The 15440-nt window shown below is 34.8% G+C and overlaps 1 protein-coding gene across 7 annotated transcripts in view; it reads right to left on the bottom strand.

The window, feature by feature from the left end:
- LOC140516966 (E3 ubiquitin-protein ligase HUWE1-like) overlaps positions 1–15440 on the bottom strand; it is a 98601-nt gene that overhangs the window by 62485 nt on the left and 20676 nt on the right. For 6 of the 7 annotated variants that reach the window (XM_072627814.1, XM_072627818.1, XM_072627817.1 and 3 more), the window contains exons 10-22: positions 14956–15055; positions 13374–13474; positions 12953–13103; positions 12712–12839; positions 10947–11087; positions 10648–10753; positions 8600–8713; positions 7148–7249; positions 6568–6648; positions 5505–5611; positions 5029–5206; positions 3512–3603; positions 2889–3094 (exon numbers count right to left, since the gene is read on the bottom strand). In XM_072627814.1, coding sequence (XP_072483915.1) covers positions 2889–3094; positions 3512–3603; positions 5029–5206; positions 5505–5611; positions 6568–6648; positions 7148–7249; positions 8600–8713; positions 10648–10753; positions 10947–11087; positions 12712–12839; positions 12953–13103; positions 13374–13474; positions 14956–15055 — 1607 coding nt within the window. The remainder of the gene's footprint in view (positions 1–2888; positions 3095–3511; positions 3604–5028; positions 5207–5504; positions 5612–6567; positions 6649–7147; positions 7250–8599; positions 8714–10647; positions 10754–10946; positions 11088–12711; positions 12840–12952; positions 13104–13373; positions 13475–14955; positions 15056–15440) is intronic. The other variant, XM_072627820.1, reaches the window with a different exon arrangement.

The raw sequence follows: 15440 nt of genomic DNA, 5'->3' as shown, positions 1-15440 counted from the left end.
AAGAAATTTCTGCATAACACTAGCTTAAAAATGTCTGAAAGTAGTATATATTAGGTCATTTGCCTCAGGGGCTATATTTCCAGAAGACTCACTTTAAAAAAACCCTCCACTAAACCTCCTTGCAAGTTATGTCATATTTTTCCTTCTTTTCGCAGAAAAAAAAAAAACTTTGTTATTACAAAGTGTCCCTTTCCCTTTTTCTCAATTCTCAACCATCTGTAATCTGGCTTTGACTTTATTTATTGATTTTAACATGTTCTTCCCAAAAACCAATAACCTTTGATTTGCTAAGGAAGGCAGCTTTTACTAAATTCTCATCCTCAACCTCTCCATGGCATCTAACTCTATTGATCATCATCTTATCAAGGATATGATTTTTCTTCCAGTTCTACTTACAGGATACCTGGTTTTCAGTGTTTCTGGCAGGTTCTGCATTCATCTCTAGGGACCTACCAAAGCTATGGTAGATCTGATCCTATCTTTTGCGACCTCATCATCTCTTCCAGGGTCAATACTTTCTTTTATGCAAAAGACTTTCAGAAAGAATGTTTCCTAAAATGTAGTCATGTCACAAGTGAATCGCTCTTTCGCCAAAAGATTCTGCAATTCTTATGCTGTATTCGTTAGTTCTGCCTACTGAGCTCTATAATTTCCAGTGTTGTAGGACTGCCAGAATTCCAGTCATATGATTAGATGAAGTCTGGAAGTGAGGGGATCACAGAACAAGAGGAGGTAAAATTCTTGTTTTTAGTTGATGAATTCATATAGTGTGAGCTGGACACATTTCTAATAATGTATTTCAGGAAACAAAAAGTTGTGAGCTGAGGTAAAGAGTTGGTGGAGATTTGTCAGTGTTTCATTTGGGACTGAAAGCTGTTTGTCAAAGGAGACTCCTAACCAGGAGTTATGACTTATATCTGCTCCACCTCTGCATTTCAAAACCCCCAAAATCACCCAGATCTTCTTTTTCTCTCTGATAGTTGTTAATGGGTATCCAGAAGGCCTGATAAGGAGTTTTGAGTAAAAATTGACTTCTTCTTGTGGTTGCTGGGTATCACTGATTATCTGCTTCACTATATGGGCACATATATTTGTCTGCTTTGGAGGCTAACATTTTCGAAATGCTAAAGGAATCAGTAGATAGGTAGCAATTGTTTAACTTATTCTAGCTGGTGGGATCAGCCTTTTTTTTTTGTGGCCACACCTGAAGAGTCCTCATGCATACTCTCTGGATTGCAAAAAAAAAATTCTTAACTTTGTTCTGACTGTAGTGGCTCCCTTGTTCTCTGTCCCCATGATCACTCTCACCTGCTTCCAGGAAACTGATTGTAGGAAGAAAGAAGAAGAGCGGAAGACCCGGGAAAAACAGGAAGAGGAAGAGGCCAAATGTCTGGAGAAATTTCAGGATGCTGAGCCCCTAGAACCAGAAGAACTGCATAATTTCACAGACACCATGTTACCGGGCTGCTTCTATCTCCTGGATGAGCTTCCAGACACTGTATACCGGGTGTGTGACCTCATCATGACTGCTATCAAACGCAATGGAGCTGATTACCGGGAAATGATTCTGAAGCAGGTGGTCAATCAGGTGAGGGATCCTGTGCCTCCTGAATGTACTTGGACACTCAGTGATTTGGCTTTTTAGAAGCAGAAGAGGGGTATGGAAAAACACTTTGTCCACTTTGCAGCTGGGGTTGCAGCCTAGAGTTAGGAAGACCCAAGATCAGACCGTGGGCAGTCATTTAATCTGCCTGCCTATGTGTCCTCAGCTGTGATATGGGAATAAAAACAGCATGTCCCTCTGAGGGATATTGTGAGGATCAAATGAGATATGGTGAGGGGAGAGGGGGGGAAAGCATACTTTTAATTGTGCCTGAAGGACTGCTGCTTCTTCTTCCTCTGCTATTCCAATGCAAAGCTCTACAGCACTCTTAAACACCTAATGACACTGTGCAAACTGAGCAGCCTATTCCACTGCCACATGGCTCTGATGGTTTGTTAGTTTGTAAATTGAGCTCTTCTAACTTCCTCCTTTTGATGCCAAGTTAGCAGTGTTAGTTGGCCTTTTAATGATTAAGATGAGTGTTGCTGCAGGTATAGTATTAATAATGAGAAGATAATTGATATAATCTTCTTTGAAGCTGGGGAGAGAGGCTGAAACATCAAAGCTGGCAAATGGAGGGACTTGTTTTTGTTTACTGTAAGTATGTAATTTATTATTTTTCACATACCCATAGCACATTTAGAAAACAAAATTGAAGTTAGATGTTTTGCAAAAATTTGGAATATTATATAAAAGACTTCTATAATTATAATATTTCAAACTATGATAACAGAATAAGACCTATGCAAGGTATTCATAAATCAAACAAGTTTGTCCAGTAAATTTGTCCAGTAAATCTGTGCCACTCTTTTCTTTATATCAATAAATGAAAGGCAAATTTTAAGATTTCTCCTCCTACCAAGGACAAAAAAAATTCAACCTATTATTTTAATGATGTTAACAGTTTCCCTGTATTTCATAAGATGATATTATAGAAAGTTTTTAGCTCTAGCTACCAGAATTATGTTCAGATTGAGCCCAATGGCGTAATGGAGGAAATTTTTGTACCAAAGCATTCTTGAATATTATCACATTGGAATTTAAGTTGCTTATAAATTGTGATTAAGTTATAACTGTATAGAAGAACTGTTTTTACAACAAAATATAAATGAGAATATAAGTTATACTGCTTAGGAAAACCAAGGCAACTTAGAAAAGATCAATTTTTACTTAAAGAAACTGAAGTTCTGAGTGAGATAAAGGAATCTGCATAAGGTTATGTAAGGAGAACTTACTAGCAACATTTATGATATGCAAAATGAGTGATAGGTCTATGGAAACTTACTGTCGATTTGTTTCAGTTTCATTGTGCTGAGTTGTATTAAAGCTCTGAATAGCTTGTATTTCTTCTTCTTCTTCACTGGAAGCCTCCTCTGCAGCATAAGCAGACCTTGGGGGAGGAGCTGAAGTACTGCCATCGGATTTCAGAATAGATGGTTTCTGACAAATAATTTTTGGATCCTTTCCAAGATTACAGATCTCTTCTAATAGCTAGGAGACACAAGAAACTCTATGTTAAAGTAGAGATGGACACTTATATGTAAAACAAACCAGGAGAGGACAAAGCAAAGCAAATGGAGGAATGGAAAATTTAGAAACATGTATAACCCACAAAAATGATAGAAATATACTCAGAATGTCACATCTCACATGTTATGATGACAGGTACCAAGAAAATGAACTAAATAAAGTACCAATTCCTTATCAGAGAATTCAATAAATCCTAAAGAGACAAACCACAAACTCTTCAGAGCCCCAAAGAATGCCCAGATTTCATCCACAGAAGGACCTGATTGACACTCCCCTGCTGCCCCAAAGCTTATTTCCTATTCCAGTGGGAGAAGCTTCAGATACAAAATGTGACATCACCCTAAATTAGCTGGTTCATATAATTAGGTAGTTCCCTACCTTAATAATAGCAGCTGTAGCATTTGTTTTGAGTGTGGGCTGGTGCCTCATCAGTTCATCAACTGCATTGCCCAGATTGGAAGCAGTATCACCTAAAAAGCAAGGAAGCTTTGTTAGCAAGAAGAGTTAACATCTTCTCTATAATCTTAAATGGTTCAGCAAATAGTTAAACAAACCAAAAAAATGAGGTTAGTGTAAATTTTCTAATTCTTGAATAGAAATTTATAATCAAAAAAGCTAATATTAAGTAATTAAAAATCCTTCCTTTTTATTTATACTAACAAAACAAACAAAAACACTCAAAAACTCCAACAAACCACTGGTGTACCGTACAACAGAGGAAAGACAAAAAATTAGCAAAATTAATTGGGAAGAATTAAAGTGATGGTTTTTTTTTAACACATTTTTTTTCCTGGACATGGTCATGACCTTACATCTTTTTTACCCTCACATGGACTGTGAGAAAAATCTCTTAATTTTCTTGCTTCCCCAGGAGACTCTAGTTCATGTGAAGAAAATAAAACTGCCATTTTCCTTTACTGTAGATCTGATCATGGTATTCCCCCAATCAAAATGTTCCAGTGGCTCCATTGCTTGTAGGAAAAACATACAAAACCTTGTATTTAGCTTTTCATGACCTCATACCAAACAATGGAGAAGAAAGTGGTAAGTTCATCTACTACTTTTGCCCCAGGGGCAGTATGGTCAAAAGACTTTGACACAACAAGAAATGAAACCATTTAATCTTTACAGTCTCACTGTATTATTTTCAACACACTTGAATCTTGTCAAAATCTTTTCTTGATATATGACCACTTCCTCTCTCTGTGATTCATGCTGACCAACATTTGAAAGAACTAATTTCCTTTATCTCCAGGCTTCTTAAAATGTCTTTTTCCCTTCAAAATTCTACATGAAAGCTTTCTACTTTGTAATTTCTCATGCCCTTCCAAACTACCTTGTTTTTAATTTTCTTTTTATTATTATTTATTATTATTATTTATGTAAATTATATTTGACTTCTTGTTTAGGAATACAAGTTCCCTGATGACATGGATTATTTCATTTTTTGTATTGATAACTCCTTACCTAGCAAAGTATTTTGTATTTAATTGCCATTTGTTAAATGTTTATTTAGTTCAGCTAAGAAATCTCCATCAGTATAGAGCAAGATGGAATGAGATACTCAAAAACTTTTCCAGGAACTATATACAAGGCTGATGCTGACTAGTAATAAGCAAATTAGGTTTCTTTCCTGATGGGAAATAAACTTGCACAATGTCAAATCCACAAATTTTACTGTATGTTGCATACTAATTCAAGGAAAAGCTGGAGTTCCTTAAGTGAGAGGATAATAATAAAGAGATTTTTTTTTCCTTTTTCTTATACTGCTAATAAAGTTTGCTGAACAGAATAGACTTAGACTATTTACATATTTTTGCTGCCCTGATCTCTATCTTGTCATTTCTTAAAGTAATCTATTAAAATATCTTAAGGTATCTATTCCAAAAGTTTACCAAGGGGATCAGAACTCCTCCTTCTTCGTATAGCAGGAAGATAATTAGGTGAAAGTAGCACTTTGAAGAGACGTTCAAAAGGTTGACACTGCACAAATGATTGAAGACCTTGTGCATTTAAACAAAGGGCACTGAACACATTTGGCAGAGAACTAAGTACCTCTCGGGTTGAAGGAACCTGAACAAAAGAGAAAGATGCAATATTCTAAATGTCGCAATTAAAGAGAAGGCTTTTTGAGTCACAGGACATTGATATTCACCCCAATTCTGCTTCTATGACCTTGAGTAAGATGCTTAAGCTCTCTGGTTTTCAAGTAAAATTCCATATCTATACAATGAGATGTGTGGGAAAGGGGGACAGAGAAGGATTAAGGGGGACAGAGAAGGATTAAGTACAAATTTGCTCTATGAACTGAAAGAAGAATGGGACATAGAGGAGGTAATGAGGTATTTCAGAACTGTAAAGAAAAACTTACATCTTTGGTAAGGAGTGCATGGAGCATGACATCAGTCAGACCATTGTCTTGCAAGGAGGACAAGAATGATGGCTCTTGAAATACAAATACAGTCACCACTTCATTAGCTGAGAATAATAAGAAAATGTATTAGAAAAATTGTTATTAAAGGTGATCAGCTTTCACTCCTCAATTTTGATCATTTCTTTAAGTTTTTTCTTTCACTATTTTTCAAGGAAACATCTTAATTTCTCTCTGAAACCACCATTTGTTGTTTACCAACAAATCCCTGTGATTTTTATCTCATTAAAATTCCCAACAGCTTGTATTTGATAAAAATCCAACTAGCACAAGTAAGAAAAGTGCAGGTAGGATGGCTATGTGTGTGTCCATAGGTAAAATGCATTTGCTACTGCTCTCCTTTTCTCACAATTTCCAACTATAATCAACTCTAATTTTATCTTCAATTCTAATAACTGTTTCCCCTAATCATTAAAGACATAAAAGACACCTCTCAATATTTTTATAGTTGTCAGTTTGTGTTTTATTCTTAATACATACACATCACCCTTCCTACTAATCCTGGTACCTCTGGAGGAAATAACTATTTTTGCATTACTTGTGGCACTTACCACAGTTTTTCACAGAGAATGTCAAATCATTCATGTTGTTAGTATCACAAATGATGGCCAGGAAAAATAATTGCAACCTTCCTTAATTCCCTTATTACTTAAAGAATTTGTACTTATTATGCACATGTGTATTTATTACGTATTTATGTAGGGATTACTTTATTCTTTGCATTCTTATCTGTAAATATACAGTTTGACAATACTTTGCTACTTAACTATTTTTAAAATTTGATCTGAAAAATTGATCTTCAAAGTCCCTACTGTCAATTCAACACTTTTCATCATCATGAAGATTACTTTATTTCAAATCCAAATATCAATTCAGTAACTGAATTGCTGAATCCACCAAATATCCATTTATTTATTTCAAACTGTGCCTTTTAATTCCAAGACTAAAATCTGACATTTAAAATACTCTGCTCAATTTCTTCAAGAATCAAGTCTCCACTTACCTAGCAGGAAAAGTGATGGCCCATAGTATTCTGCATTGCTGATAATATGTTTCAAAGAGGTAGGCAGGGAGCCATCCATCACTAAGACAAAAACATGGATCTATCAATGTTTTAAATTCATTTGAAATCAATGCTCACATGCTGCCATGGGTGATAAATAACATGGACACCTGTGATAATTTACTAATCTTCATATCTTTTGCATTCCTCCCACCCCAAATTCTTGTTTCTTTCTTTCTATAAGCTTTCTTAAATTCTTAAGTGCTCAAGGGTTGTGGGTTTTTGGGTTAGCTCCACGAAACAGATGTCAGGACCACTGACTACTATCATGGAAAGTGACAATATTGTTAGGTCCTAAAATAATATGAGGGTATAATGAGGAAACAAAACCATTTTATCATATATACTTTCAATCTTAAGTTTTAAAATGTTTGTGCTTATCCACTTTTGCTCAGTCTAACCCTAATCTTAAATGTGGTTAATGCTTCCTTCAGGTAATTAAAACATCATTAGAAATGCAAAACCACTTTCGAAGAACCTTTGCCTCTACAGCACAACACAGTTAAATAGGGAATAATACCATGACGAATAGCATCTGAGAAAGCAGGGTCTTGGATGGACTTCTTAAGGAAATTCAGCATGGACTTGAGAAGTGCTGCACGTTGGAGAATGCACTGAGCTCCTAGAAAGGCATAATAAAAAGAAACTGATTAGCTCAAACGTACCAGTGATCTGATGTAGTACACATTACACGTATCAGAGAACAATGGTTTTGTCAATACGATTCCTTGCTTCAGAGACATAAATTATAAGTGGTATTAATTCCTGGAAAGCAGTTTTAGTCACAAATTCATCATCCTGTCTAAGTAGGTGTAAGGACTGCTCCTGTGAATGATTTTAAGTATCTATTTATTCAGCAATAATCTATACATTGTTCAAAAAATTAAAACATAATATTCACAGTAATATCCTTAAGCTAAATACATCATGTGATACATATATGTACTTCATAAAACTCAGTATGTCATATGGTGCATAGCATATATCATGGCATCCCCAAAGTCAGTTCCCTAGCATGACACATTCTTAAGGGGGCAGCAGAAAATACCACACAATCCACCCCATGTCACTTTAAGAACAATGTCTTAAATCAATACACAGCGTCAAGTAAAGTCCTCTCTCATCTTGACTTGAGGCTGGCTTCCAAATCCCCAGGCTTCTCCTCCATTAGCTAACCACTAGCCTTTGTGGGCTCTGGGCTCACATGCAGGCAGCTCTCTGCCTCTGCTTCTTGTCTCAGTTCATGTGGACTACTTCACTTCAAATTCTTTCTGCTTCTGCCTGACAGTTTTTGTTTCTAGGAAAACAAAGCTTACCAGGAGCATAACAATGTTAATAAGCATTACCAGCACCATCATCTCAATGCACAAAGACCAACAGACTTATTTGAGGAATTGTGTTAATTCCCCTAAGCCACTCATGGTTACTTGTCTCTCTTCTATCTACAATATATAGACTGTTTCTAATCAGACTCTTGACAGATTCAATCAAGGGAAAAAACCTCAAACAGCAAAAGATGCTACTTTGCTTGCTGTTACAGTAGGTGACAAACCCCTCTACCAAAAATCTTTGAGAACCCAGGATGACATCTGTACTACAATAAAGAATCAGAATAAATCTCCTGTGATAGATGCATAATCCATGAACAAGTAAAAGACTGCAAATGTACATAACAAGCAGTGAACTTATGACAAAATATACAGCTTGTGCATCTAGTTCACAAAATGTTTTAAAAAGGTTAACCACTAAAGGGTTGGCTACTAATTGATGAAGTTTCCATCAAATCATCTTACAAAGACAGAGGTGAAAGAGGATAAGCATTACAATGAAATCACAGATCCTGGAGTCAGTCAATCAATCACATAGGCAATTATGTCACTTTATCAACTACAAAGTGGGGACAAGAATTAAGATGAGGCACCAATTTTTCAGCCTGAAAGTAATGAATTGCATGTAATCTATTTCTGTATACCATCAGGAGAAGCAATACTGGTGGTGCTTCTGATGAAAACTGGAACTCTTGTTTCAAGATCTGGGTGGTGTTCTGTAGAAGTGGATGGACCAGGAGTACTCTCCATGGCTAGATCTGCAAATGAGTAATGAACAGAAAAATAATTAGAATACGTCTAAAATTGCAATACATGAAAGAACAGAAGCCTCTTCATATGGCCTTCTTGCATCCAATGACATTTTCAATAGCTGCCCAATGGTGAGCCTAGTCAAATCCTGGTGCAGATATGTACTCGCCATGTGACTTTGGGGACTTAACCTGTTTGCTTCAGTTTTCTCACCATGAAATGGCAATAATAGTAGCACCTATCAAATGAGACATATACCAAGTATTTATTACAGTGGATGGTACATAATGTGCTTTATAATGCTATATAAATATTATTATTGTAGAGTCAAACATTTCAACTTAAGGAGATTGCCCTGTCTTGGTCCTAATAATCTGCTAGCCTGATGGCCTTTTCCCACCATATGCTTTCATCTTGATCTGCACTATCAGGTTACCATTCATCCTTGTTTTTCTGACGAACAGTTTCTTCTCAGTTTTTTATTAATGGGTTATCAAGGATCTCCAACGTTATTAAGACCAAGTCTTTCCATATCCTTTGCCTTGCTCTCTCTATTTCTCTTGCTATCATTTTCATAAGCTTTATTTTATTTATTTATTTATTTACTTTATAAAGCCACTAATTATTTCTGGCCAGATAATCCTTAAGTTCGTAATTTTGCTTTTCCCCAAACTTTACTGAGAACTCAAACCCCATATCACAAAATGTCTCCTATAAATCTTTACTTGGATGTTCAGTTATTGCTGCTGAAGATATCACCTTCCTCATAGTTACCTCAGGCATAAAACTTTAGTCATCTAACTTTGTTAATTGTCTGAATGTTTAAGAAGGTTTTGGTAGTGGTGGATTTAGAGGTGAGTTGTGTTACTCTTTGTTCTCACAGGATATTAAGGCAGCATCCTTAAGAACATTAACTTATCCAACTATTAAATCTTACTGATTCCACCTCTCCTTTCTTTTTCCAACTCACAAAGTCACCAAATGATTTCAAACTCTCAAGACCTCTCATTCATTATCCTCACAGCTGTCAACAATAACAATGGTTAGTAATTGTAATAGTGCTTTATAGTTTGAAAAACATGTCATCTTCTATGATAATCACAACCATTGCAGAAAGTGAGGGCTGTTATTACCATAAAGAAGAAAAAGTGAAGCTTAAGGAGGTTTAGTTGACTGGCCCAAGGTCTCACAGTTATGAAATGTTAATGTTCAGTTTGATTTCAAGTGTTCCTGACTACATAACTCTTACCTACAAGGACAGGTAGCAATATTTGTTAAAGTCTCTACCTGTAGAATATAAACACCCCGAAGACAAGGGCATTATCCCTTATTAATTACTAGCCCATTATTAACAGAATATTAATAAGCACAAATTGAACTTATTTAAAATGGAACCCAATATTTCTACTCTAAACCCACATGGTTCTAGTTTGAACCACATCTTCTCACTTCCACAGTCTCCCTATAAAACAAATCTGATGCAAGTCATTCCGTTCATCAAAATCCTCCTGACTTTCCATTTTATATTTTCCATTCCATTTCCATATTCATATTTCTACTGCATAAAATATATAAGCTTCTCAGTTAGTCTCTTTTTCTCTTCCAAACCTCCTTTTATATAGTCATTTGAAAAATCTGAAATGAATTTTTTTTTGTTACAGACTGAATTAGAGATTCACTAGTTTGAAATTCTGTCTGAATTCACACTTTTCTCATAGAAGTGACTGTTAAAAATTAAGTTTCATACACTCATTAGACAAAATTCAGATCAGTTTTGACAAAAGCAAATATGAATTCAAGATGCACTGCTTTCTGAATGTTGCCTCAGTGGCAATGAGGCAAACATTAACACTTGATACTCAAAAGTGCCAAAGAAAAGGAAAAAAGTCTCATATATCAAATGCCTCATAAAATTCTAAATACATGAAGTTTTATAAAATACCATCCACATCTGTCTCCATTTCTTCTCCATCTTGTGCAGTGCTGGGTCTCTGGATCTTTGGCTTGATCACAAAAGGACACTCTTTTCTGCACAAGTCTACTTCATGCTACATGAAATGAAGAATAAAGAGACCTGTCATTTTTCAGAAAAAACATACACTACAAAAAATAACTTTAATAAGATACTAAAGAGGTTTACCCACTTTATAAAAGCCTGTTTTAGTAAAAAAAATAAATAATAAGCCTTTAGGGATCAAATCATTCCATATTGTGGGGCAAAAAAAATCTCCAAACAAATACCTCAAATCTGTAAATGAAGATGGACAGTCCACTGTGAGACTGAAAAGCTGCCATGTCTAGGTTGGTAATAAGGTCAACAACTCTGACTGCTCGAGTTACAAAGGTTATTTGGTCCTGTTCATCTCCAAGGAACTTTATAACCTATGTAGACAGACAGTGGAAGATATAGATTCCACTTTAAATAAACACTACTATGCTTGTAGGGACGGCAAGATTTGAAAAACTGGTGTGGATGAAAAGCTCTGAAGTGTAGTAATTTTATTAAACATCACATATTAGCTAATAAACATTGATTTATATCAATGGTCTTCAAATTATGTAGCTTGACTATTATCACAAGTTTTAATCAAGCTCTGCATGGAAAAAGTACTCTCATTTCTTAATAGATCAGTGATATAAGAACTACAAATATCAGTAACCACAAATAAGACTAATGCAGATCCTTAACAGTTAGATTTTACTTCAAGCCTAGCAAACTGGAAAAGAAGATACAAAGCATTAATACTAAATACTGGAGAGACAAAAAGAGAAACAAAATATTTAAACACTCTAAGTTGAGCAGGATGTTGAACCACTCAATTTGTATTAACAATGACATTATTGACACGTTTTACTGTCTTTGAGCTAAATATAGAACTTGAGTTGTTCTATGAAATTAGTGGTCCATTCTTACGTCAAGGAAATTGCTTATTTTCATCCCAGTGTCCTTCAAGGAAGTGTGATTTGCCTTTTCTGTCCTCAAGCAAGTCTGATTTCTTATCCACATAAAACTAACCAACTCTGCAGGTAAACAGTGTATCAGCAACAAGATGCAGGAGAAGTGTTTGCTAGCCTATTGTTTTCCCCATCTGTCTTTTACTATGTATGCTCTCTTTGGTCTATAAAAATGGTCTGTAAGCCCCACCTTGTGCTGACACACTATTTATTGGCAAATTTATGTTTTGCTAATGAATGGGTTCTGCGTGCAACTTGGTACCTCATTTTACCCTTAATTTCTATCATGACAGGATTATACAAAAAAAATAAATTGATCAGATTCTTTGATTCATAGCAATTTCCAACTAGAAATATACACCAAAGAGTGGAAAAAATTCATGCTATCGAAATACTTGCAAAAGTATGAAAATAATGATTACTTTACCATAAGAACTAATCAATATGAGGAACTCAGAAATACAAAAAGCTTTGTATAAAATAACAGAGTGGAAAAAACACAACTAACAAAATAACACCCTTAACTATAACAGTGTAACAAAGAATTTTATCATTAAAAGCAAATGCAGAATAACTGTAATAACTCATGATGGATTAAGCCTATTAACTGTCATACTTGCTTGTTTTTGCTGTAAATATATGTGTATATATATATATATATATATATATATATAGAGAGAGAGAGAGAGAGAGAGAGAGAGCGCGCGCACTAGAGAGTGAATTTTGCAAATACTTTTCGATAGTTCACTGTATCCAGTTTTAAATACTTTTTTTTTTTTTGCTGTAAAGAACTTTCTATCCAGAAATGGGGGCAATGGGTAATATTATCAGGATACAAAGTAGAATATAAAACCAAAAAATATTTATAATTATTTTGAAGCAGAAAAAATAAACATTTATCTGTTTACTAGTTATCATTTTTCTTATATACACAAGGATATAAATATAAACATGTGTTATCCACACGTTAAGTTCCTTGTGAGTTTTTGTACACTGATTTAACTCTTGAATGACCATTCTCTTTTTGCAGAAACACAAATGAAAAGTGTACCTTAAGTAAGGCTTCCATCATGCCACAGGACATCAGAGCTTCACCACCTGCATCATAGCTGGCTAGGTGGTACAAGAAAGAGAAAAGAGCAGTGGCAAATTGGTGAGGGTATGGTTCCATTGAATGATCTGTGAAAGAAAGTAAACCCTTAATTCTCAATAAAAGCTGCAGAACCAGGGTAACATATTTTGTTAGACAAAGTCAGAAAAATAACTGCCTTTGAATTAATTATTAATCTTACCAATCATGGCTTGGATACAGTTCCGAACAAGTACAGGTAAAAATCCATGATAGGAGGCACTTCCAGTGCAGTCAATAATACTGCTAAGTTTGGGTGTCCTTTCCAAGTGTACAATTGATGTTAATGTCCTTAAGGATGCTGCCTTAATATCCTATGAGAACAAAGAGTTACACAACTCACCTCTAATTCCACCACCACCAAAACCCTCTTAAACATTCAAGCAATTAAGAAAGATTTGTTTAGGATCAAGGTTTTAAGGATAGTATTGAAAGGGATTGTTTTGTTCCGTGCAAGGAAATGTAACAGCTTTGATCATATATTTACTTTTGGGATTTTGATGTTAAATGCTTTCACATGAAATCCTGGAAACTTCTACAAATTAAATTTCTTAGAGGAAAGGCACATATGTAAATAAGCCTACCATGAGATGCTTATCTGTTATTTGAAGGACATCTACCAACTCTTCTATCAAGCCATTATACAGGATACTGTTTGTTGATTCTTGTAAGGCATTTGAATACACTGAAAGAATCGAAGATTGGATCAGAGTAGGGATGATGGCCTACTAGCTAATGCCTATCTGTTTAAAATAAACTAAAAGCAATTTTTGACAACTTTAAACAATTTAGGGAAGTTAAGTACATGAAATAATTTCATGAAATGTAAGCTACAAGCTGGTAATATAAGAAACTCTAGAATTAAGCCAATAAGCAAAATTTAAGAGGCATGCATAAAAATAGATGAAGAATCAATTTTTCAAATGTTATGGGATCATGATGATTAGTTTACAAAATGAAAATTCTGCTCCTTGAATTAAAAATGGTTTTGATTTATTACTGAATACTGATTCACTTAGTCAATAAACATTTATGTGTACTAAATGGAAAGGTACAGAGGAAAAAATTAACAGAACTTTCTAATTAACCAACTTTTTATCATTCCTATCTAAGCAAGATTATCTTTTGTAATAGCAACATTTTTGAATGCAGCAAAGCCTTAACAAACCTAAGTTCAAATCCAACCTTACATAAATTATGCTAGCTCTGTGACTCATGCCTAAGTCACTTAACTCTGATTTGCCTTAGTTCTCTCATCCATAAATGGGGATAATAACAGCAACTACCTTCTGTTTGTTGTGAGGGTCGAATGGCCAAATATTAGAACACTTAAAATAGTACTTGGCAAATAGTACATACTATAAATACAAGGTATTACTGTTACTATTAATATTAATTAATTTGTTCTAGTTTTCAGTTTTTTTCTATCTCAACGGAAAGATGTGAAGATATTGATCATGAATACTTATTGTGGTAGAGACCATTAAAATTACTTCAATTTTGCATAAAGTCAATGGAAGCCAACTATGACCGGTTTCAGTAAACACTAATTTGACTTCCTATATACTGTTCAGAAATACAACATAACAAACAAAATAGATAGCTCATACTCAGCTTACACTAACTTTATTTCAGTTTTTGATTAAATCATCAGCCAAAATGAAGACTACGTATCAAATTGGTTAAAAATAATCAAAATGGAAAAAGCTAGCACTTTGAGGTTTACAGAGTTAACATTTGAGCCTCATAATAATCTTCAGTTGTAGGTACTACTATAACACACATTTGTAAGCTGTAGAGAGACATTAAGTTTAGGGTTCTAAACTTAAATGTTAGAAGCAGAATTTAAACTTAGGTCTTCCTAATTCCAAGTCCACACACAGAGCAACCTGCCTTATTCAGCAATATCCAAATATATACAAACATCTTTTCCTTGTCCAGTTTACTTTTCTAAGACAGCATGTGTATACACAGAAACTAATGCTTCTTATTAGGAGTACAATATGTGCTTTCTTTGAATTCTCCAAAAAGCTACATTGCTTACTTTAACATAGCTGATTGCTAAAATGTACACACTGCTAGATGTCAGCTTCAGCAAGATAAAACTCAATGAAATAAGAGTTGAATCAGTCATTATGTTCAATAATCAAGGAATCTGTCTCTTACCTAATATCGAAATTGCATGTAGTCTTGCCTGAACAGCTTGCAACCTCTTCTTATGATTAGAAAAACTATGGGCCAGACGTATATGTGTAAACAACAGCATCTGTGATAGGCACAAAATATTTCCTTTGTTACAAAACTACAGATACTTCTCAAGATGTCCGTTACTGCTCAGTTTCCCTTTCATGCCCACTAGGTTGGACAGCCACAACTTTTGAGATTTTGTTGTTTTCAGTCATGCCCAACTCTTCATGACCCTATCGGGGGTTTTCTTTGTGAAGATACTGGAGTGTTTTACCATTTCCTTCTCTAACTCATTTTATAAGTGAGGAAACAGGATTAAATGATTTGTCCAGGATCACACACCTGGTAAATATCGAAAGCTGGATTTGAATTCAGGAAGATGTCTATGTGACTTTTCTAATATATCACCTGACAGATCCCACCTAATATTAAGGAAGTCAATAATCTCACTATCTAGATAGGTG

This window comes from Notamacropus eugenii (assembly GCF_028372415.1).
Source record: "Notamacropus eugenii isolate mMacEug1 chromosome Y unlocalized genomic scaffold, mMacEug1.pri_v2 SUPER_Y_unloc_1, whole genome shotgun sequence".
NCBI classification, from domain to species: Eukaryota; Metazoa; Chordata; class Mammalia; order Diprotodontia; family Macropodidae; genus Notamacropus; species Notamacropus eugenii.
The sequence above is the reverse complement of the archived record's forward strand: the minus strand, read 5'-3'. Positions and strand labels throughout refer to the sequence as shown.